Source organism: Momordica charantia (genome assembly GCF_013281855.1).
Source record: "Momordica charantia cultivar OHB3-1 chromosome 3 unlocalized genomic scaffold, Mcharantia_2.0 BLBB01000003.1, whole genome shotgun sequence".
In the NCBI taxonomy this organism is placed as follows: domain Eukaryota; kingdom Viridiplantae; phylum Streptophyta; class Magnoliopsida; order Cucurbitales; family Cucurbitaceae; genus Momordica; species Momordica charantia.
Window position 1 is genome coordinate 12,943,069 of NW_028275161.1, and position 26,336 is coordinate 12,969,404.

At 35.9% G+C, this 26,336-nt stretch overlaps 1 protein-coding gene and 1 long non-coding RNA gene across 2 annotated transcripts; one reads left to right on the plus strand and one right to left on the minus strand.

Annotated features, from left to right (window-relative positions):
* Positions 1-227: 227 nt before the first annotated feature.
* On the minus strand, positions 228-2,269 carry LOC148212412 (uncharacterized). The gene is made up of 2 exons (XR_015789661.1): positions 1,455-2,269; positions 228-1,040 (listed from the first exon to the last, which is right to left on the minus strand). It is a non-coding gene; the product is annotated as an uncharacterized LOC148212412 (long non-coding RNA).
* A 17,056-nt stretch (positions 2,270-19,325) lies between these two features.
* On the plus strand, positions 19,326-23,581 carry PDIL1-4 (PDI-like 1-4). The gene is given in 13 exon segments (XM_088121511.1): positions 19,326-19,972; positions 20,189-20,318; positions 20,486-20,651; positions 20,764-20,795; positions 20,797-20,883; positions 20,999-21,079; positions 21,288-21,374; positions 22,024-22,098; positions 22,220-22,288; positions 22,375-22,455; positions 22,544-22,678; positions 22,931-22,987; positions 23,101-23,581. Coding segments are annotated over 13 exon segments (1,770 nt in total). The 5' UTR covers positions 19,326-19,385; the 3' UTR covers positions 23,284-23,581.
* Positions 23,582-26,336: the final 2,755 nt, after the last annotated feature.

A 26,336-nucleotide genomic window follows, 5' to 3' on the forward strand; every position in this document is an offset into this window, starting at 1 on the left:
ATAAATTTACAACATTCTCACGAATAATTCCTACAAAACAAACTTGGCTATCCAAATATTCTCAGATATCTCTATAAATCTTCCTACAAAACAAACGTGTTTCTTAAATTCAGGACATCTAAAATTTCGGGCATCTGAGATTTCGAGTATCTGAAAATGTCAGGACATCTATATTCCGAAAAAAAACAAATGGCATAAAGAGACTAGAGAGAGAAGGAGGAATGGTCTAAAAAAGAAGCATTCTATATTAGTGAAAAACTCTAATATGAAAATGGGGAAATGAACAGTATTTAATGACAAGACAACATGCTCATAAGGACACGTGTCCAACCATTACAGGAGAAACAAAAGGTATAACAGAAGAAAATAAATACAAATTAATTACAAAACTTCACGGTTTAAGGCCTTTGGTACGAAGTCCTTGGAATCGACCAATAGGTAGGCCTTTGGTCATGATATTAGCAACTTGATCTCCAGAAGTCACGTGCTTAACAATAAGCTGACGATTCAGCACACGCTCACGAGCAAAATGGTGATCGATTTCTACACGTTTAGTTCGTTGATGCATAACGAGATTCACAGCTAAGTAGCACTAATGTTATCACATAAGAGTAGTGGTATATGACTAAGAAGAAAATCAAGCTCCTTAAGAACATATGCTACCCAAAAAATTTCAACAGTTGCATTAGCAAGACCTTTATATTTCAATTCAACACTAGAACGAGACGCTATTTTTTATTTGGAGGAGGACCACGAGATTAAATTATGACCCAAATATGTACAATAGCCACTTTTACTGCACCGATCATTCGAACAACTCACCTAATTCGTATCTGTATAACAAGTTAGAGTCAAGGAGGAGGACACGATAGATAGACCATGACTCAATGTACCATTGAGATACCTCAAAATCCTTTTGACAGCAGTCCAATGGGTAGTAGTTGGGGTATGAAGGAACTGACAAACCTTGTTAACAACAAACGACAAATTTGGTCTAGTGATTGTACAACATTGCAGTGCTCCTACGATACTCCGATACTCTGTGGGATTAGTCAATTGCACACCATCAGACAAAGACAGAGACACACCCGAAGCCACAGTCGTCAGCAGAGGTTTACAATCAACCATATCCACAAAATTAAGGAGATCCATAATATATTGGTGTTGTGACAAATGATGACCAGAGTCAGTAGTAGTCACTTTAATACACAAAAAAATAAGACAGAGGACCCAAATATTTCAAAGAAAATTCCCTATTTAAACTTTCTACGAGAGATGACAATAAAGCATCTTGATTTCCAGTGACAATTATATCGTCAACATACACAAGAACAAGCAAAATGGCAGTGGAAGTTGAAAATCCTCATTCGAGTAAACATGAACTAAGTTTTAAGAACCATGCTTGAGGACTTTGTTTGAGACTATATAAAGCCTTATTTAAACGACAAACATACCGAGGATTTTCCTTGTTGATGAACCCCGGAGGTTGGTCCATATATACCTCTTCAAGTAAATTGCCATTTAAGAAAGTGTTGTGAACGTTTAAGTGACGAGTGGACCATCAAAAATTCACAGCAAAAGAGAGCACGATTCGAACTGTGGCGGGCTTCATAACTGGACTAAAAGTGTCAAAATAATCAATCCCAAAGTCTGATTGAACCCTTTTGCCACCAAATGTGCCTTATGACACTCGATTGCACCAGATGGTGTTAGTTTAAGTCGAAAAACCCATTTGCATCCCACTGGTTTGCAACTGATCGGAGGAGGAACAAGACTCCAAGTATTCTAATTATGTAAAGCCTTGATCTCAGATTCCATGGCAGATTTTCACTCCGGACAGTCCAAAGCTTTCTTATAAGAGGTGGGTTCAAAGAGAGATGGATCGGGTAGAGGATGTAAAGTAGTCGACCATGCTTTGGGTTTGAAGATGCCATCTCTCGAATGAGTTATCATAGGATGTCAGTTGAGGATGATTGAGATTTGTTTATGAATTGGAATGGGTAACGCATGGAATGATGGAAATGGTGAGGATGATGGGCAAGTGGAAGATATAGAAGAAGTAGCTGGAGAAAAAAAGGGCAAATGTTATGGGTTGCGACGGTGGGGAGTTTGAAGGCGAGGGAGAAGGAGATAAGGCAGAAGAGAGAGGGTCAACCTTTTGGGAAGAGAAAGGAATGGGAGATAAGATGAGTGTGGTAGCATTAATTGTTGAAGGTACAAGACCATGTGAAAAGTTAGCAAGGCCATGTGAGGGTTGTCCTTGCATCGGGGATGAGTGAGTGAAGCCAAAGTGAGAAGAATTTAAGCATGGGGAGACAGAAAGGTATCTGGACTATGTGATTTAAGATTAGAAATTGGAGAAATTTTATTGGAGAAAGGAAAATCATTTTCATTAAATACAACGTGACGAGAAACATATAAACGACCAGTAGCATAATCCAAACATAAATAACCCTTATGATTAGAACTAAAGCCAAGGAAAATGCATTCAGTTGACCAAAATTAAAGTTTGTGTTTATTATAAGGACGGAGAAAAGGAAAGAACGAGCACCCAAACACATGTATAAGGCGTTTGATCTGACAAAATTGGGGTAGGAATACGATTAATTAAATAAACTGCAGTTTGGAATGCAAAAAGCCAAAATTAAAGAGGAAGAGATGCATGAGCTAAAATAGATAAACCAACCTCCACAACATGACAATTTTTCCTTTCAACTTTGCCATTTTGTTGGAGAGTATATGGACAAGACACCCTATGAAGGATTCCATGTTGAGCTAAAAATGGTGAAAGAGATCGAAAGTCTCCACTCCAATCAGTTTGCATACCTTTGACAGCATAATGAAATTGATTTTGAATCATGGTATTGAATTGCAAAAAAATAAAGGAAGAACTTGATCTTTTTGTTTTAAGTAGGTAAAGCCAAGTAAATCGAGTAAAATCATCAATAAACAAAGGAAAATAATGAGCACCATTTATAGCATTAATCGGGGAAGGACCCCAAAGATCATAATGAACAAGTTCAAAAGGTGTTGTAGTTTTTGTATTGCTTAAAGAGAAAGGGAGCCTATGGCTCTTTACTTTTTGACAAGAAATACAAACGTTAGACTCATTTATTTTAGAAGAATAAATGTTACATGAGGACAAAACTTGTTTAACGATTGTATTTGTCGGATGTCCTAAACGAAAATGCCAAAGGGAAGTAGTTATGGAGGAAATTAGGGCGGCATGGATGGCAAAGTTGAAAGAGAGACCGTATGTGAATAAGAGTTGGGTTGAAATTTGTAAAGTCGACCATCAAGGATTCCTCGTAGAAGGATAGTCCGAGAATTGAGATCCTTCACAACAAAAAAATTTGGATGAAATTCAACGTAGGCTTTATTATCATAACATAATTTGTAAATGCTAATCAATTTATGAGAAATATGATGAGTATATAAGACTTAAGAGAGGTTAATAGGAAGCTTAGAAGTGCATGACCAATATAAGAAATAGGAATATTCTTACCATCACCTACAGTAACTTGCTCACCCCCAGTGTAAGACATGAGATTAGAGAGAGAATTAATGTCATGAGAAATGTGGTGAGTGGCACCAGAATCCATATACCATGCTTTATCGGGTATAACAGTGGGATTGAGGAGGGAAAAAGAGTTGGATGTAAGAGGCACAATGGCTGTAAGATTGGATTGTTGGAGCTGAGAGCTAGAAGAATTAAAATGATGAAATAAGGCATGAGGATTGGGTTGGTTGGTGGGAAAGAGGTTGAGCTTATATTTGAAGGTTGGCCCCGTGGTAACATTTGGAAGCTGTATGACCAAATTTAAAGCAAATCTGACATTGGACTTTAGGATTTCTTGGAGACGGTGGACTTGGAGACCATGGAGGTTGTGGCTTTTGGTTTGGTTTTCCAAGTACGCCAGGTTTAGTTTTGAAATTAAAAGGCCATGGATTATGTTGGGAGGGAAATCGTTGATTACGGGTATGACCAGATTGTCAATTCAACTGGAAATTAGCCACATTCGCTTGAACTGCACTTAATTGGTCCACAAAATTTTGTTTCTCAAATCTGTAATCATAAGCAAGTAACAAAGTACGCACATCCTCAAGAGTCGGCATATCACAACGATTTTGTATAGAAGTAACAAAAACATTATATTCAATCCCAAGACCTTCTCGGATATATGAAATATGATCTTTGAGGATATAGGTTCACCAATGGATGACAACTTATCATCAATTTATTTAATCTTTGCTAAGTATTGTGAGACAGACAGACCATCCTTCTTAACTTGCTGAATTTGTGACTTAAGACTGAGCACCCTAGTTGTAGAAGTAGATTCATATGCTTTTCATAATGACTCTCAAATATCAAAGGCAGTAGAAAACGAAATTATCTCACCCATTTTCTCCTCTGTAAGGGAGGAATACAGCCACGACATCACTGTTCTATTACACTGTTGCCAAGTGAGAAAATCGGGGTTTACCTAATGGTGAATATTATCAAGAAACTTTGGTGGAGCAAGAATAATGCCATTAATAAATCCCACAAGTCCATAAGCATAAACCACATTTAGAAGTTGATTTTTCTACAATAAATAGTTTGAATCCGTGAGTTTCACCGTGAGGGAGTAAGACACGTTCGGGAAAAATGTGGGATGAATGTCGGAGCTGGAGCAGGTAATGAAGGCATAGACAATTGTTGGACATACCGAACTGTGGACGGGAAACACCAGTAAACGGCGGAGGAGTAGGAAGGAACATCGTTAGTAGTGGAGGCAGTCCGGTAGTAACGGGTTTCGACGACGACTGTACATTATTATTTGTGGGTTTAGTTATTCCAGTTGGTAAAAGGGTTGAGGATGAAGAACTCAAGAATATTAGAAAGGGAGGATGAAGAAGGATATTGTGTCATATTGTTGAACCAATGCTCTAATACCATAAGGAGGCTAGAAAGAGAAGGGAGGAATGTTCTGAAAAAGAAGCATTCTATATTTGTGAAAGATCCTAATCTGAAAAAGGGGAAATGAACAAGACGTCATGCTCATAGAGTTTAGGGTTTAGGGACACGTGTCCAGCCATTACAGGAGAAACAAAAGGCATAAAAGAAGAAAATAAATACAAATTAATTACAAAACTTCACGATTTAACACGACCCTTACTTTTTTATTTATTTATTTTTAACCTTATTTAAAAGGTTTCCTTTCTTTTTTTCCCTTTTATTTTATTTAAAAACCTTGGTTTTTATTACAAACAAAAAATATTTTTTTTAATTAAAAAGAAATCTTCTATCCCTTTCTTTAAAAAAAAAAAAAACTTCATAACCCACATTTTCTCACATAGGTTCTTCTAATCACTGGAATGATGGAGGTTGCCAGAATTTGTTGTTACTGCCGCCATTGCTCAAGATCTGATGTTGTCGTTGAAGTTCTACTTGTTGGGTGTGTTGCCCTAAACTCGTAGTTTGTAATTATGTAAAAACCAAATGTATATTCAATAAAGTTTTACTCAATCAATTTGTTGTTGTTGAATTCATAGCATTGCATTGTCCAAAATCCAATAAACTAAACATCCAAGGTTATTATCATGTAACCGGGACAATATATTTACTGGGTATATATTTGATATACTAGGTGTATATTTGATATACCCCTGATATACGAGTGTATAATATCTCGTGAATAACCTAAAGGGTCTATAGTATATGGATAAGGCTGGGTACCTTATTCTGGCAATACTATGGATACTACCCACTTTGTAAATGTTACAGACGACTCGATCCAGGTCGTTCGTGTGGAGACATGCGAGTGGGGGTATCCTATACAATGAGTTTGTATAAGACCGGACTGCGAAATAGACAATCTTTAGATGTAACGCCGTTGACTAACATATTGCTATTTCATAGGATGACCAAACAACTCATTCTCAATCCTGAGTGAGTTATGGACTCCTGCCCTTGAGGGCTCATCCTTTGATCTGTATGGGTGAGAGTGGTCCGAGTTGCCGACACAATATTCCTACCATTTTGGGGACGAGACCGAGTGGGAAACTGGGAACATAACTTCACAAGATGAAATTCACTTCTCCCCGACTTAGGGGAGTAGATGTATGTTCTGTTAAATGCTGACTCCGGGACTTGAACAAGGGGTCTCACCCTCGCATGGGCCCGAGAGGGACTTCCGGTTATTAGTCGGACCATAACCGGGTTGTTCATTAGAGGAGCAGTGGTATTTAAGGAGTAAGATGTAACTCAGGGGTAAAACGGTAATTTGACCCAACTTGAGTTACGAGCACTCGTGAAGGATTGACTTGTCATTAATGGTCGTATATCTATGGACACGAAAACATTCTGCAGTGAGAAGAGTGCAGCTGCAGGTCTTTAGTGGAGTGACCCATAGTTAACGAATGTTCATTATCTCAGTCAATAAGTTTGACCAATTAATCTCGTATCGTTGGAGCTTCTGATCTGTAGGTCCATTAGGTCCCCTTGCTAGCTCATAATGGGTAAAACGAGGATCAAGTTTTTGGAAGAATTTGAACTGTTCAAATTACTTAATGGATTATATGTATATTGATACATTATAATATATAGTTAATTCTAAATTAAAACTATATATTAGGAGAGAAATTATTTGAATGAGATTCAAATAAAATTAATATGAATAAGACTCATATTAAAACTATAGATTAAAAATAATGTGCATAAGATGTACATTAGAACTATAGGCTATACGAGAGAAATGCTATAGAATATGATTCTATTTATGTGATAAATAATTAAGGGTTAATTATTTATTAATAATTAAGGTTAATTATTTATTTGATATATATATATATATTAATTAATTATTAATTAGATTAATAATTAATTAACGTTTATTAATTAATATGATTAATTAATTAATTAATTATATTAATTATTAATATTAATATTTAACTCTCCTGCAATTGTAGGGGAGTGGGCAATTAAGTGACGTGGGGTAACCTCCCATGTCATTGCTTTTGTTTGGTTCTTTTGCAGTTTTGCAAAATAGATAACACAACGAACAAAAGAAGAAGAACTCCCAAATTCTCTCAATAGCTTTCTCGCTCAAATTCTCCCTAAGATTCCAAACGATGCTCCCACAAGCACGATCTCGAGATCCAAGAGGATAGCAATGAAGGTTCGGTGGTGGTGTTCGGGTAGAAATCGTTGAAGAAAAGTTCTTCAAATGTAAGTTTCCCTTGTATTTTCTTCTTTGCATTTTTATTTTGTTTTCTCAAAAAATCATGAACGAAGATCCGCTTCTGCTATGAGATTTACATCCCATCACTACTATGGGTCTAAAGGTCACTGGAGTTAGCACTGGGCTACTTGAAAAACGCATCGAGATGGATGTCTGAGCATTCGGGTTCACCAGAGTGAGTACTACCGTGAATGTGTGCCATTGGGTACATCGATATTTGCTATGCCGCCGCTTGTGGGTGTCATAGTGCGTTGTTGGAACTAGGGGTGTTCACCATGCACCGAAAAACCGCTCCGACCGACCAAAACCGACTGAACCGTGTCGGTTCGGTCAATTTCAACAACATGTCGGTCGGAGTCGGTTTTGCCTTTTGTAAAACCGACTAGTCGGTCGGTCGGTGGTTTCAGAAGAAGAAAAACCGACCGACTGACCGACTTTTTCATTTTTATAAATGTATATTAAGGAAGATGGTGCGTTCCTGGAAATGGTTTGGAGAAAAATCTAGGGGCACATAGTTTTCTCGAAACCATACAACCCTCTATTTATTTATTTTTCTTTCCTCTCTCATCTCCATTTTCCAATATCACTTACATTTTTATTTATTATCCCTTCCTCTTTCTTCCCATTTCCCAAAATCTTCCTCTCACCTTTCTCTCTTCACTTCACTACCGTTCTTTCTTCTTCATTTCTTCTTCTTTTCATCTTCTTCCTCTCTTATTTTTCTACTTCTATATTCCCATTTCATGTATTTTTCTTTTTACCTGATCTTCTTGTATAATAAAATTAGGGTTAGCCTCCCCTCCTCCATCTCTCTCCCTTATCCACTCTCCCAGCCACTGCCTCGCCGCCGCATCGCCCACAAACGACTCACACTCACCATCTCCTCTGTCGCATTGTCCTCGCCGCCGTGACACCGTCGATCTCCGTCACTCAAAAGCCCGTCGTCCATCGGTCACTTTACACCGTGACCCAGCCATTGCCAAGATCCAACCCCTGTCATGACCCAGTCCTACAGCCGTCGGTCCGCCTCTCGGATATTGCACACTGTTCACACACTGATATTAAAAAAAAATAGTCGGTTTTGTCGAAAACCGACTGACCGAACCGACCATTTCGTCGGTCGGTTATATCTTATTTAAGCGGTCGGTCGGTTTCCATTTTTGGAAACCGACTACATGTCGGTCGGTTGGGATTTCGGCCTAAAAAAACCGACCCGACCCGACCAATAAACACCCCTAGTTGGAACTCTGGGTTTGTCGTTGTAGGTCGTCGGAGTGACGTTGTGTCACTAAAGTACTGTCGCGGGTCTGGAGGTCACGTAGGAACTACTGTTTGCGTCAATATATTGCTGTAGGAAGGGTTGCAAGAAGCAGTGTCGCCGAATCTGTAGTGGGTCACTGATCTACCGCCAGATTTGTTGTTGCATGAAGGGTTGCTAAAATTTGTGTCGTTCGCGTTGCCGTTAGAGTCTGTCGTTCACGTAGGAGTGTTTGTCGGCATCGCTGCTACTCTCGATGTCGCTGGAGATCACCTGTAAAGTGGGTGGGGGAGATTCAGATGAGAATGAGGAAGAGAAAAAATGATGGATATGGAGGAAAATGGTGGAGTTTTAGAGAGAGAAAGAATCAAAAAAGTAAAAGAAAAAAGCTAGGTTTTCGAGAGTGTAGAAGAAAAGGGAAAGAAGAAATGAGTTTTTTTAATAAAAAAATTATTACATTTCCCTAGTTTTGTTCTACTCTACTTTATTTGTTCTTCGTTTCTTCAGAAACCTTCCTACCTTATATATGCAAAAAAAAAAAAAAAAACCAACGTAACCTATGGTAAAGTAAGTAATTTTGGGAAAAAAGGATAGGAAGAGCAAGAGCAAAAAAATCATGTTACTAGAGTTTGACAAAGGAAAAAAACAAAATTAGTTAAAATCAAAATTTTAATCCAAAATATATATTTTTTAATTTTCTTACTTTCCTAATAAAATCAAAATACTTAAAATAAAATCTAACTCATTTAATTTAATTAAAACTTTACCTTATAAAATAATTAAATAACAATAAAAAAATTAAAATCTAGTTTTTTTCAAATGACTATGAAGGTAAAATAAAAACTAATCAAAATAAGGTAAGGTATAAAAAAAAACGAGAGTTAAACTAAATATTATGTCTACAGTTTGCCCCCTTTGTCTACTTTGGCATGACTATAAGGGTAGACAACGACAAAAAGACAAAGTATTTAGAAGACAAACTTTTTATTTAAAGAAGGCCAGATGGTGGCAGACCTTGCTTGTCACTAGGCTTGACCTCAATCTCAACAACATTCTTAGATTGGGTTCGATTTAACCAAAGATAAAATAAAATGCAATAGATTTGGCTTGACACAAGCTTCAACCACAATCTTCGATGGGGTTAGATTTAACCAATAAGAATAAATATGATCAATAGACTTAGCTTGATATAGACTTCAACTTCGATCTTCGATTGGGTTCGATTTAACCAAAGATAAAATAAGGTGCAATGGACTTGGCTTGACACAAGCCTCGACTACAATATTTGATCGGGTTCGATTTAACTAACAAAAATAAATATGACGCTCGAGTAGAAAGGAGAGGTACATTGATGAACTGATATCACATCTGAATGAGAGGTATCATAAGATCATGAAAAGCATGGTAAGAAAAGCTTAAATGAATTGATAGTTACTATTTATATTAACAACGTGCACCTTCCTTTTTGGTAGCTCGATCATAAGAACTAAAAAGTTAAGCATGCTTGACTTGGAACAATCTTGTGTCGGGTGACATCCTAGTTGATTTACTAGGAAACATGGATATTCTTCGCTCTTCTAAGTAGCTCAGATAAAGACCTAAATCCACAATTAGGTGTCGAATCTAGATAAATAAAATGCAATGGACCTATGCTTGACACATACTTTGACCTATCGGGCTCGATTTAACCAACGAGAAAATAAAATGCAACGGACCTGGCTTGACACATGCTTTGACCACAATCTTGGATCGGGTTTGATTTTACTTACAAGATAAATTAAATGCACCGGACCTGGCTTCACACAATCTTGAACCTCGATCTTCGATTAATTTTGATTTAACCAACAAGATAAATAAAAAACATTGGACCTACACTTTTATACAAGCTTCAACCTCAATCTTGGATCAGATTCGATTTACCCAACAAGTTAAATTAAATGCACCAGATTTGGCTTGAAACAGGTTTTGATCTCGATCTTCACTTGTCCTTCGATTTAACCAACAAGAAAAAATAAAAATGCACTGGACCTATCCTTTACATAAGCTTCAACCTCGATCTTAGATCAAGTTTGATTTAACCAGAAAGAATAAAAATAGAAATGCATTGGACTTGTGCTTACACATGCTTCGACCTCGATCTTTGATCGGGTTCATTTAACAAATAATAATAATAAAAATGCACTGGACATGCACTTTACATAGGGTTCAACCTCGATCTTGGATCAGGTTCCATTTAACAAAAAAATATAAAACAATACACTGGACCAACGTTTTACATAGGTCTCGACCTCGATCTTGGATTGTGTTCGATTTAACAAAAAAAAGATTGTTTTAATTTTGTCAAAAGGTTGAAATGATTTGATTTGTTAGGAAGATCTTTAACTAAGAGCAGAGTTTAGAAATCCTTCTTAACAAAAATGCGTAAGTGCATGAGATTTGCAATTGACGCATGATGATAAAACCAACACAAACCCAAGTGTTAATCAAAAGGTAATATGCATTACTGGACATGTGAATGACATGTACAAGAATGATGAGTTCGTTTGCAAATGTGCATTGCCCTAGTGCATGAATGATAAACGATAATCAAAGATGCTCTTTTGTTATTTATTTATTTATTTATTTTTGTCGTTTTTAGATGTGATGATGCAATCAACAATGTATACATATGCTCCATTTTACTTTCGCTTAACCAATGTAATTTACTTTGAATGCATGGTACAATAATGTATATGCATGTTTGCTAGATGGATCCAACATGTATTCATGACTTTCATATTTGCTTGGTCTCAGCCAATGAATGTGACACTGAATGTACGATGCATATGCATGCTAAAGCTACATAAATGCAACAAATATGATGATATTCAAATTTTCATAAGTTAACCATGATAATGATTTAATTTTTTTTTTCTGAAAAATGGTGATGCAAGTAATGTGAATTCTACATAAATGAAATATTGTTGAATTGATTACCTCTAGCATTTAGTTCCTTCAATACGTCTATTTGTACATGCAAGGATAGTCATACTTGAAGATCTCCATGTCATGCTTCATATTGGGGAACGATCTCTAAATCAACACACTAAGGCTTTTGAACTTCTTCCCACACCTATGGTTGCTTCTCGTGGTAATTTTACCTTTCAAGGTGGAAATAATGGTGGTTCCTTCAATCGTGGCCGAAATACTCGAGGCAATGGTCGTGGTCATTTTCCTACCTCTAGTGAAGGTAATTCTCACCGGGCGAACTCTTTGCGACCAATTCTGGAAATAATCAAGATAGTATTTTTTCCTCCCCTTTTTGCCGCACTATTTGTCAAATTTATAACAAGTTTGGACACAATGCTTTTAATTGTTACCATCTAATGAATTTTTCTGCCCAAGATCGTCATCCTTTGGAGCAACTTGCAGAATGATAGACAATTTTATGTCCACTGATCCTTCTCCATCTAATGCTTTTTGGTTGTTTGTAGTGGTTGCAACACTTATCTCACTAATGATTTGATAAATTTAAGACTGACAAATACTTATAATGGAGAAGAGACTATTGTTGTTGGCAATGGGCAACCCTTGAACATCACACATATAGATAATGGTTTTCTTCCCACTCCATCTAATTCTTTCACCCTAATATTGAGAACATCAGAAAATCTCTCACCTTGACAACCAGACAACAGCAGGCCGCCCACCATGGGAGTGGATAGAATTAGCCTATGTCATTTATGCCTTTTGTAAAATATCCAAAATATACTTAGACTGAGAAATAAACATACCACCACTTAGAAGATAAGATACTTCAACTCTAAGAAAATAGTTCAATGAACCTAAGTCCATCTATGCAAACTGACCATGAACAGTCGATATGAGTTGAGAAACCAATAAGAGAAGAATTGTCAGTAATAAAATTGTCATAAACATATACCAAGACATAGCAGTAATGAGTATTAGTATGACAAACCAACAATGAAGAATCAACTTTACAAGTCACAAATCCTAGTGAATGAAGAAAAATACTGAGACGATGAAACCAAGCGTGAGGGACTTGTTTAAGAGCATAAAGAGCTTTACGTAGACGACAAACAAGAGGAGCAGTTCTCGAAGATTGAAACCCACCTGGTTGCTCCATAAAGACAGTCTCAATAACCAAACTATGAAGGAATGCATTATTTATATCAGCATGACGAACCGATCAACCATGAGCAAGAGCTAAAGAAATCAACATACTGATAGTCAAAGGCGTTAATTGCCACATGATTTAGGGTCTCTGTATAATCAATATTAGTAGATTGATGTAAACTCTTTAGCCACAAGGTGTGCCTTATATCGAGAAATTGACCCATCAAAATTTTTTTAATTTTATTTTGATTTTGAGCAATCATTTACATCCAATAATCTTCTTGTCCCTTGGTTTAGGAACAATATCCCATGCATGATTACGAATAAGAGCATTATACTCTTCAACCATTGACTTCCGCCAATGTTCATGTTGCAATGTTTCCTTGACAGTGGCAGGTTCAGTTTCAATATAGTCAAGCACAAAACCTCTCGATTTAAAAATCTCACACTTTCCTTTGGTTACCATAGAATGAGAGTTATGAACACAGATTGAGGAATAGGGTTTCGTAAGGGAGTTAACATTCTAATCAACATAACTCATTGATAGAACAAAATTACCCAAATGGTTAATATCATAGTAGGAAGAAATAGGCACGTTAGGAGCAACAGTTAATGGTAGTTGTGAATATGTAACATGATAAGGAGCTGGTGAAGAGGTACAATGATATTTGGGGCGAGAGGTACAATCTCAATAGTAGGAGATCCAGATGAAGCAGCCAAAGGACTAGGATAATTAGATGGTGCAAGCGGTGCAAAAAGTATTGGTACACATAAAGTCAAACAAGGCAAATTTTGAATAATATGGATGGGTGGTGCGGATGACATATTAGAGTTCTTACAAAAAGGAAAAGTTCCTTCATCAAAAATAACATTTCGTGTCATAAAAGTTCTACCATTTAAAGAATAACATTTATAGCCTTTATGCATAAAACTATAACCAATAAAGGTACATGGTTGAGAACAAAAATCCAGTTTATGATTGTGATGGGGACGAAAACAAGGAAAACAAGAACAATCAAATACCTTGAGAAGATACCAAATGATAAAGAAACTAACTCAATTATGCATGAGAACTCCTTTATACAAGGTGAACCCCCCACAACAATAATAAGAATAACCCCAATAACAAGATGATGAATCAACCCCAAGAAAGCTAAACAGATTTATGGTGGGAAAAGATGATCAATGATCAAGAATAAAAGAGAACTTGTTCCTGTATTCAATATTTTGAACTCTCCACAACCTAATTGATCAAACTAGATTGAAAGTTCTAAAACATGCATTATAACACAAGAATACAAAGAAAGCTTAAAAGTTTGAGAGAGACTAAACTCAATCTGAAATTTCATCCATCAAATGTTGTTATTTGAAAAGCAAATGTACATCCCTATTTATAGTAATTGAAAAGACACAATGAAAAGATACAAACCTTGGATGAAAAGACACAACCCTTGAAAAATACATAATAAATTAAATATGTGGATGATCTGGATTTTTAGATTCATGAAGTTTCTTGGAGGACAAGATGTTTTTCAAGCTTGAAAGGATGCAAATCTTCATCAAGTGTGAACACCTTAGCTTGGAAGTGACCATTCAACCCTTCTTGTAGTCTTTTAGCTCTAACTCTTGTGATTGGACCTTGTGGTATAATGATTGGCTCATGATTGGGTTGACTTTGAGCATAAGCTTCATTTGAGCTGAGTTGAGCTTGCTCCTCTTGTAGGCTTTCCTCGTGCACTCCGTGATCACTCATTTCTATATCAGGATGCAACTCTTCACCAAGTATGTACACCTTAGCTTGGAAGTGACCATTCAACTCTTATTGTAATCTTTTAGCTCTAGCTCTTGTGATTGGACCTTGTGACATAATGATTGGTTCATGATTGGGTTGACTTTGAGCACAAGCTTCATTTGAGCTGATTTGAGCTTGCTCCTCTTGTAGGCTTTCCTCGTGCACTCTGTGATCACTTTTTTCTATATCATTCTCCCCTTCTTCGAAAAGATTCGTCATCGAATCTAAATGATCTCCTTGTATGGCAAATTTGAAGTCATGTGCATTCCAATAAACTTGTACTACTTGGATCCCCCTCTGCTTTGAATTTCTTATCTTGGATGTGGTAGGAAGTGAAGTTGGAATGATGCTTCTTGTGTAGCCTCTTAGACTCATGTGTCCCATGTGAACGAAATTTACTCTTTTTAAAAGCAACTTTTGAATTTTGCTTTCCAATGAGAACTTTAACTTTCTGCAAAAAGTCAAAAGAAAATCTTGGTACACTTGGTTTAAGTGCACCTGTTAGAAAGTAACTTCGTTCTTTTGCAAGCTCCTGTATATGTCGTTTTGAAAATAATATAATACTAGCTTCAAAAAATCTCGTAATCAGACCATTTTTCTCATCAACACTTTTATCTCGTTTGTCACTTTTTTCACCGTCCTTTGTTTCTACTACTTTTGTCTCCACCTCTTTTTCAGAGCATAACTCATTACAATCTTCTGTTGTCTTCTCATCAAACGTAACAACCTCATCATTTGAATCTTTCTCGTGAGCATCACACATAACAATCTCATCATTTGAATATTCCTTTTTGACATCATACATAACGACCTCAACTTTGTTCAAATCATCCTTTTAGAGATTTGGATGTTCTCTCTCATTTTGCATTGATTTGTCATCCTCTTAAGGCTCGGGAAAATCTTCCTCCCTTTGAATGAATTGTGCAGCTTGTCTCTCCGTGGCTTGGTCCCTCAATTTTAATTCTTGATTTAACTTTGAAATGTACTCCATAGATTTGCGCATTTCAGCAAAATTATCTCTCATAGCCTTCCAAAACGGATCCTCACTAATGTGGCGATTCACACGACGTCTTCGCCTCTCGTGAAACATTTTTACTTCTAATATCTCAAACTTAAACAAGTATTTATAGTATTCTTATGAGAATCATTCAAGAAAACTTCAATATAGCATAGAATGTGAAAAGTCACAAAATCAAAAATTTAGAAAACAAATACAAAAACTTTTTCTAATAAGCAAAATGGAATGAAAAAAGAAAGGGATATTAGTAAAATGGTGTGAATCAAAAGAAGATGACACGTCAACATATTAAAAAAAACTGAAGCAAAGATGAGAAGATCAAGAGTCACACGAAATGGATTTAGATATGGTTGAAAGTAGAAAGAAAGAAAGATGATGAAGATGGAAAACGAATAAAGATATAATCTGTTTAGAGCCAAAGCTCTTATACCAAATGATAAAGGAACTATCTCAATTATGCATGAGAATTCCCCTATTCAAGGTGAACCACCACAACAATAATAAGAATAACCCAAATAACAATATGATGAACCAACCCCAAGAAAGCTAAACAGATTTATGCTTGGTAAGATGATCAAAGATCAAGAAGAAAAGAAAACTTGTTCCTATCTTCAAGATTTCAAACTCTCCACAACCTAATTGATAAAACTAGATTGAAAGTTCTAACAATGCATTCTAAACACAAGAATACAAAGAAAGCTTAAAGCTTGAGAGAGACTAAACTCAATCTAAAATCTCATCAATCAAATGTTGTTGTTTAGAAGCAATATACATCCCTATTTATAGTAATTGAAAAGACACAATGAAAAGACACAACCCTTGAGAAATACATAATAAATTACATATGTGGATGAATCTGGATTTTTAGATTAATGAAGTTTCTTGGATGACAAGATGTCTTTTCAAGCTTGAAGTGATGCAACTCTTCACCAAGTGTGAACACCTTAGCTAGGAAGTTGTCATTCAACCCTTCTTGTAGTCTTTTAGCTCTAGTGATTGGACCTTGTGGCATAATGATTGACTCATGATTGAGTTGACTTTGAGCATAAGCTTCATTTGAGTTGATTTGAGCTTGCTCCTCTTGTAGGTTTTCCTCGTGCACTCCGTGATCACTCATTTCTATATCATATTGTCTACGAAATAGCTTCTCCAAGGGACTCACACTAGTAAGGACTGTAGAAGGCAATCTATTAATAAGGTAAACAATTATGGAAAATGCATCATCCCAAAAAGGGAGAGGCATGAAAGATTGAGATAGTAAAGTAAGGCAAACATTATGACAATGTTTACATTCAACTATGTCATTTTGTTGTGAGGTATAAGGATAACTAATGCGATGTTAAATCCCATGGTTTCAAAGGAAGGGTGTGAAGAACTTGAACTTCACACCACCATCAAATTGAAAACGTAAAATAGAATGACCTATAAGCTTTTCCACCATAGTTTTAAAAGTGCAAAGGTAGAAAAACATCAAATTTAGACTGAAAAAAATATCTAATTATATTGAGAGAATACATCAACAAAGCTAATGTACTATTGAAAACTAGTACGAGATGATGTATAAGTCGATCCCCATAAATCAGAAATAACTAATCGTAATGGAGCGTAGTAACATAGGGAGAAAAAGGAATAACATGAGTTTTTACCAATAACAACACATGCATTACCAAAATTGTAGTTTTGAAGACAAATTTGATTAACACAACCTTAAAATCTGACGAACAATAGGAAGAGCAGAATGCCCAAGTCGCCTATGCCAAGTATCAATAGGAGAGAGTGAAATAGTAGAAGACAAAACTAAAGCAGTGAAAAAACAATTGGAGTAGCATAATGAAAACTTGAGAATTATAATGTTCATAGATAGATGGAACAGGGGAGGAAGACAGATTAAACTTGTACAACTCTTCATGTAGATTCCCTTGGAGCATCACCTTGCTTGTGTGATTTGGTCCTTTATATAACAAAAAAAAAAAAAAAAAAAGTGAAACTCAAAATAGACAGAGTTATCTTTAGCAAATTGACTCGAATTTATGAGGTTTTTGGTTATGTGAGAAACATGAAATAGAGTACGATTTGTGGGAGATAAGAAAGAAGAATAGCCAAAATAGAGATAGACAAACAAGCACCATTTCCGACTTGTACTTGATTACCTCCCGGGTATTTTGTACCTACTGAGAGATTATTGAAGTTATTGGTGAGATGATTTGTTACTCGAGAATCAAGATACCAATTACAATCTTAGTTTAAATTAGAAGCAGTTGGCATTGCTGAAATTTGCGGGAAAATAGGCTGAAAATTGCGATGTTGTGGCCGTGAGAATAAGTACCATTATTAGCTTGAGGTCCTTGAAATTTAGGATCAAATCGTGAATAACATTCAAGAGCAGTGTGGCCAAATTTTCCATAAAGTTGACATTGAACACGACAATTGTCTCATGACCTTCCATCATGATTATTATTATTCCTGCCTCTGCCTCGGGAATTAGTATTTGTGATTTGGCCGTAGAAATCGCCTCATTTTCTTTTCCAAGACTCTGGATGAATTTGGGAGGAGGCTCACAAGTGAAATCAAGATGCATCTCTAATTCGAACTCGGTCACAAGACTTGAGCTTTGATACCATGCTAAAATCGGGAGAAAATCTCTTCCTCATTCCTCATTAATTGAATTGAAGAATACAGAGGAGCCAATATATATGGCGGTTGGAGTGGGGAAGAGAGAGAAAGGGAAGGGAGAACATTAAAAAGGAAGTTATGTAATTAAAAATAATAATATCAAATTAATGAAATTTTCCACCTCATCTAAAATTTGCTATCTCGACATGCCAAGTTATTTTAAACCAATGACCATGAGAGAAAAGTATTCATTCTTAAATGGACTAAATAGACACCAACCTCAAATTTGAAGGACTAAAAGTATATTTTTGTTTTAATATTTAATAATAATTAATTCTATTATAAAAAATTTATGGCTTTTAATTAATAATAACAAAGTAGAATTAAAAAAATTAAAAATTATATATATTTTATACTAAAATCACAACCACTAATAAAAGTTGTATAAAATTTCATTAGAAGAAAATTTATTAGTATTATAAAAAGAATCAATAAATATGTAAAACAATCGTTAAAAAGTTATAGATCTCATTAATAAATAAGAGAGAAGAGAGAGAATAAGAATTGTAAAGTAATTATTATATAGTGCATACTCGCAAAATAAAAAAATGAGAATGAGATTGATGAGGTTGTAAGAGATTAATAATATTACATCATTCTAAGAAGAGTTATTACAAAGTTTGAAATGCACCACATTAATGGTTTACGTTCCTATAATCTAATAGATACCTCAAAAGGAATGAAAATTTTGATTCTGGGTAAAAGAGGCAGAAATATAGTTTATTTTTTTTTGGAATATCTAGATATATTTTATTAGAATAAAATATAATACATTGAAATAAAAAAATTACAATATTCAGGTAGCCTCGTTTTAAACAATTGAAATCATAAACCAACCTGAATCTAATTCAACTAATTGAGAAATCTATATTCGACCGAATCCCACGTTGGACTAAAAAACTGCTAATGAAAAATGATACCACTATCAAATAAGGCTTATTTATTAAATAATCCTATTTATAGATATTATTATTATTATTATTTTAAATGAAGTATATATATTTTTTTTTTCTGAAACGAATAAATGACATTCAAATACAAAATATGACATTAAATGAAATATTTGTTAGTGTTGTTAATACAAAAGATGACATTGAAATTGGTGTGAATTGTGTTGTGACGTTAATTAACCAATGAGAAGTTATCCCATTTCCAGCTCGACCGTTATATTTCCTAACCTGGCTCCACGACGTCGTTTTTAAGCCTTTGACCTTTGTTCTCTATAAACCCTTCTAAAACACACTCCGAATTCCAAATTCCAAAATCCAGATCTGATTCGGATCCGAAATTCTTCTTCGCATCACAATGGCAACTCGAACTCTTCTTCTTCTTCTTCTTCTTCCTCTCGCTGTTCTTCTTCTCTTCTCCAATTCCGTAATCTGCAAAGATTCCCCTGCTAAAGATCCGCCCACCAAGACCATCGACGACGAGGACGAAGATCTCAGCTTTCTCGAGGAGCCGGATGCGGCGGCCGGTGCTTCCGCTCATCGTCACCTCCCCGACTTTGATGGTTTTGAGGGAGGTGCCGAGGACGAGGATTTTGGGGACTTCTCCGATTTTGAGGACTCGGATGCTGATCGGGATGAGTACAAGGCGCCGGAGGTGGACGAGAAGGATGTCGTCGTGTTGAAGGAGGGTAACTTCAGCGATTTCGTGGAGAAGAACCGGTTTGTTATGGTGGAGTTTTACGCTCCCTGGTGTGGTCACTGCCAGGCGCTGGCGCCGGAGTATGCTGCTGCCGCCACTGAATTGAAAGGCGAGAACGTGGTTTTGGCGAAGGTTGATGCGACGGAGGAGAATGAATTGTCGCAGAAGTACGACGTTCAAGGATTTCCGACTGTTTATTTCTTTGCCGATGGAGTCCACAAGTCTTACCCTGGACAGCGGACCAAGTAAGTCTACTCAATTGTAAGATTTATCTACCTCTGGTTGGTTCTTGGGAAATGGAGCGAATGCTCTGCTTCGGATTTGCTTTTTTTGCATCAAGATCTAGATAATGCCACTGTTTGCTACAATGCGTTCATGAGTCAACGTTACATTGCATTCTTGATCTGCGTGTGTTCACTGTTCACTCGTATTTATACGATAATTTCCACTTCTTTTTACAGGGATGCTATAGTAACCTGGATCAAGAAGAAGATCGGACCTGGTATTTACAACATAACTTCGGTGGAAGATGCTGAACGCATACTGACTTCTGAGACTAAAGTTGTTCTTGGTTACCTGAACTCCTTGGTGGTGAGTTCACTTGATTTCTGCTTGTTTTATGCTCTGTCCACTTTATATGCTTGGATTTATGATCCTTGATTGGAAATGGAATGGCATTTTCTTCGATTGACTTCATGAGCTGCACGTGTTGCTATAGGTTACTATTTTTTTCGTGATTTCGTGTTGCTATTTGACAGGGCCCTGAGAGCAATGAGCTTGCTGCTGCTTCAAGACTGGAAGATGATGTCAACTTTTACCAAACGGTGGATCCTGAAGTGGCCAAGCTTTTCCACATTGAAGCTTCAGCAAAACGCCCTGCCTTGGTATTGCTTAAGAAGGAGGCTGAAAAACTGAACCGCTTTGGTTAGATTATTACTTTTGTTTTTACTAATCAGTTTGAGATTCTGATTTCTGATTCTCTGATATGATATATTTTGGCTGGATTGTATTTTACCGAGTTTCATATCTGGTACAGATGGCGAGTTTTCTAAGTCTGCAATTGCTGAATTTTGTGTTTGCCAATAAGCTTCCATTAGTTACAAAGTTTACGAGAGAAAGCGCACCATTGATTTTCGAAAGTTCAATTAAGAAACAGGTATGTAGTGTAAAACATGCTCCTTGAAATGGAAATCACTTTGAAACAACTTTGTTTGTGAAGTTCAGCTCTATAATGCCTTTATTCTTGACACATTTGTATTTTTCTGTGCCAGTTGATTCTATTTGCGATTTCAAATGATTCAGAGAAACTAATCCCCATATTTGAAGAGTCGTCGAAGTCTTTTAAAGGAAAGGTACAGTTGTTGATTAGTAGAGCTTCAAGAAATCCTTCCTTTTACATTTGAGATTAAGACAAAAGAATCATTCCTCTCAAAATTAATATTCGCTTCATAAACGAGAAATTATGAATGATATGCATTTTTCTGCTGGATTTCTGACTGCAGCATTTTGCAATCCAAGGATTTCTCTGTTTACTTTCTAAATTTTGTATGTTTGATGCAGCTTATTTTCGTTTATGTGGAAATTGACAATGAAGATGTTGGAAAGCCGGTATCAGAATACTTTGGCATTAGTGGCAATGGTCCAGAGGTGATTTTTTTTTTTTTTTTTTTTTGAGAAGAAACAATTTCATTGATGATATGAAATTAGATAACTAAAGGAAAAGAACCGGTTACGAAAAAGCTCTCCCGCAGGTGATTTTTTCATTACCTCCTACATGTATTTTGAGACGAATCATGGAATGTTTAGTTGCATTGCATTTTTAATAAGCCTAAGTTTGTAAAGGTTGAGATTAGGTAGTCTAAATCTGTGTAATATGTATTTGGATTGTACAAAAAGAGATAGAATAGGTTATTGAAACTTGAGTTTGTGTTATCTATGTTTGGTTCGTGGGTTCATGATACCTAAAATTTAGTAGGTAGTATAAAATGTGAGTTCTCATTTCCATACATTTTCCAAGTTAATTGTTTACCTATAAACATCAGTATATTTTAAAATTAATATATTAGAAAAATAAAATGAAAATACAACAATAAAAAGTACTTTTGCAAATAGGCTTGAAATTGAGACATAGAAAAAGATTTTAAAATTCAGTTTGCAACCCAATTTTTACAAACAAATTCTAGTTCACTGAAAATGGGGACAGCGACAAATTTGTGCTTCATGAGGAAGTTTAGTCGAACTTGGTTGTTTGTACATTCAAATGATGTGATAAAATTGAACTTTTATTTTCATATAGGTTCTTGGATACACTGGAAATGAGGACAGCAAGAAATTTGTGCTTGCTAAGGAAGTTACTTTGGATAATATTAAGGTTCGGCGATTCATCTTCCTTCCCATCCCTGTAGAGAGTACTTTGTTTATTTTGTTTAATGTTTTCTCATCTAAGTTATTTCTTAAGTATTAATGTTTTCTCATCTAATTCGCTCGGATAGGCTTTCGGAGAAAATTTCTTGGAAGACAAGTTAAAACCCTTTTATAAGTCAGATCCCATTCCTGAGACTGTAAGTTGAATGAACTCACTCTCCCTGCTAACTCAACTTTACTTCACATTTGATCTTTAGAATGTGGTTTTGCCTTACTCATGCAGAATGATGGTGACGTGAAAGTAGTGGTTGGAGACAACTTCGACAATATTGTTTTAGATGAATCGAAGGATGTTCTCCTCGAGGTATCGAGTAATCCAACAAGCATTTATATGTTCACTTCATTGCCCCCTCATGTAGTGCCTTATATACTGATTTAGGTTTCATTTCCAGATCTATGCTCCTTGGTGTGGGCATTGCCAAGCACTGGAACCAACTTATAACAAGCTTGCCAAACATTTACGTGGCATCGATTCACTTGTCATTGCTAAGATGGATGGCACAACAAATGAACATCCCCGGGCGAAGGTATCGTGATTTTGTTTCCCTTCATTGTTTATCATTGTTGCTCTTACCCGTTGGAACAATACAAGCTAGTTTCTTAGTGCTTATCGCTTTTTGTGGTTTTGCCAAATTTACTCGCCTTTGTTTGGCTATAGTTCTGTGTTTTTTGTTTATCCATATTCTGGAATCTTGATGGAACATACAATCTTTTGAACTTGTGATGATGCTCAATTGAAACTTAGAGAATGGCTCTTCGTTTTCTTTTTCCCTTTACAGTCCGATGGATTCCCAACAATTCTGTTTTTCCCAGCTGGAAACAAGAGCTTTGACCCTGTAAGTAAACATTATAATCTTCTGGTTTCGCTGATATCTTTTTTCTTGCGTCTTGCCCGCTTGCTCCCAAGAAGTGATCGTATCCATTTTCGGCTGCTTGCTTTGGTTTTTAGATCACTGTCGATACCGATCGTACCGTTGTGGCACTGTACAAATTCATCAAGAAAAATGCATCCATCCCTTTCAAGCTACAGAAGCCAGTTTCGAGTCCGAAAGCCGTAAGTTCTGAAGCCAAATCTGGTGATGCCAAAGAGAGCCCAAAGAGCAGCACCACTGACGTAAAGGATGAATTGTGAAGACTTCTTAAATAGTTTTGTAAGTTATTATCCCATCTTTTATGCACTTTTTGCAGCTGCCAGATTTTTAGACCATATGGAGAGACTAGAAATTAAAAGAAAATGTTTTTTTCCCTTTTTCTTTAGGAAAAAAAAAAGAAAAAAAAACTTAACTCAATTTCCACTTTCCAATAAGAAAAAGAAGGAAAAAAAGGGCCTATTAAGTTTTGTAGTGTATGTCCATGGGGAAAAAAGTAAAGCAAAAAAAGTGGATCTGCCTTTGAAAAACTGATGAAATAGATAGCTATTTGTTTTGTTACTTCTTTATGTGCTTATTTAATACTTTTAAGTTACAAAATTAGCTTTGGTTGTGTTTATTTTGGTGAATTATAGTTTTATTTAATTGCTCTAGCTTTTTTTTTTTTTAAGCTCTAGTTAAATTGTTAACTAAATTTAGATGAGTCATGCCATTATCTAATTATTAGTAATAATAATAGTGACTAAAAAATTATACTTTAAAGTTTATAGATGTGATTACATTATTTATTTATTTATAAGGATTAAATAAGATATCACCACACATCTATGAAATAAATTTGTAGTGGATGGTGACGAACCAAAAAAATATATATAATAATAATAATTATATGTTCAAAATTAAAAATTATACTCCATTATTTTATTGTAGTTATATAATTCTAGAAGTTTAAGCAGTAGAGTAAATTTAAGCACAATCCAGGGAGGAATTCCTCTGAAATTTCTAAAAAATTGATAGAAATTTTACATTTTTGTGGTATATATATACTAAAATATATATTTAGCGTATAGTAATTTTTTTTTGAAATATTGTGGTATACTCAATTAAGAATTAGAAACAAAATAATATATAGTAAATAATATTGTTTTCTTTAGTCCACAGCCTACACCCACTTTCTTAAATTTCTTTTTTGGATTTTTTTAGTATTTGGTAAATTTCAAATTTTTATTTAATCAATATTTCTTTTTTTTTTCACTCTGATCGATGTGGAAAAAAATTGGATATCAGAAATAACTATGGTTCTCTCTCGTGCATCATTTTGGATGATTACTCTTTTCATAAAAAGAAAATATTTCAATCTCATAAAAATAAATATTTTCCTCACGAATTAAGAGAAATGTTATACAATATCATGTCAAATTATTTTGGAGGAAAAAAATTTCTCCTCGAATCTCATAACTCATATACATGATATAAGAGTTGGTTAATATTTTTTCCTCTCTTGAGTTTTTATTATTTATTATTTATATTTTTCAATAGTATTGTATTACAAATTTAGAGAAAAGATTTGAATGTATGATCATGAAAAGAGATATTAATGCTTCATCAATTAAACTATATTGAAAGTTAATACCTCTTCAATGTTTTCAACTAAATATTCACGAAAATATGTTAGCTACAATATTTGTATTGGAAAATGACGAACATTCATAAGTTATGACACTTGAGCTTAACTCTTGTGTGTATAGGGATTTAACTGAAGAAAGTTTAATATATAAGGGATAGAATTGAAACTCTAAAAAAATGAGTAACCAAAAATTAAGGGGGAAAAAAAGCACACCCAAATATTAAGTTGTCATTTTTTTCCTTTGGACGTGCTAGATCATTGCACAGTGTGGTTCTAGAGCTTCCAATCAAAGTGCTTTTTATAATAATTTAAAGAAAAGGCTTTTATAATATGTAGATATTTGAGTAATAGAAAATCCCCCTGTTGAGGAAAAAATCTTATAGTTTTATTAGCCAATAATATAATTCACTAAAACAATTAGTTGGATCGTAATGACAATTGAATTGATTATATACCTCCAACACTGTTAAATTTTTCCGGCACAAAATTTCAAATAAGTTTCAGAAATATTTATCGACATCGACATTTTATATTTTTTTATAGACACTTCTATAATATTGAGGTGTACCGGCCTAGGCCTAAGATTCGGAACAGGATTTGAAATCTGAATTCGCATCTAATTGCTCCAACATTTTCCTGCATCTCGTGAGCTAATTAGAAGAACACTGTGTTTACAAACCTTAACTCCAACGCTTAACTTTGAAGTTAGTTATTGAGTCATCAAAAATGAATGTTTACTTTGTTAGTATAAGTAATAACTATTAATTATGACTTGAAACGAGACAAGAGCATGAGATCATCGACTGGGGGAGACCGGCACACGACGTAACGGGCCGGCCTAAAGGACGACCTAGCTGACGGCCTCGGCGCCGACCCCACCTCAGCACCGAGACCTCCTCGGCGCCAAGGTGCCTACTTCTCAACAATCGCCTTCGGGCCAAGATACCATGTGGGCCTCCTTTGCTCGGATCTACATCAAGAGATTAAACACACCTATTCGGGGCCGAGGCCGATCATTGAGCCTCGCAAATCTGAATTAGGGCTCAACTACAAGAAGGTTCTGGAACCACCCTCACAACTATAAATAACCCTAGGGAGGCAAGTGATATATCCCTAGCTCACTATTTTCTCAACTCTCCCTCGCTAATTTAGGTGTCGGAGCCCGTGTGACTGAGGTCACACCAGTTTAGATCGGTTTGGTTTTGCAGGTATCGGTTCCCTTATCATCGAGTTAGGTGTGTGTGAGAAGAAGAACCGGAGGGTCAAAATCCACGCATCAACAATTGGCGTCGTTTGTGGGAACGATACATCAAAGCAAGTTTCGTCGGTCCGAGGTGAAATCCCGATCCGAGGCGTGTGGAGTGAAGCGGCCGATCACTCGGGAGAAGCAAGACCGAGCCATGATCATCGACTATCTAATCCGGAAGGCGACATGAATCCTGGTGAGAGCCATCAGAGTTTCGAAAAGAAGAGCCTGAATGAAGCGGCAGATCACTCGGGTGAGGCAAGACCGAGTCCTGATCATCGATTTAATCCGACCACCATCGATAGGGGAGAACCAGCTTCGAACCTGAAAGAAGCGACCGACCCCTCGGGTGAGGCAAGGCCGAGCCCTAGTCATCAACTTAATTCAACCATCCATGACAAGGCAGAACCGGCTGAGGAGGTAGAATTTGTCCCTCTGATAGC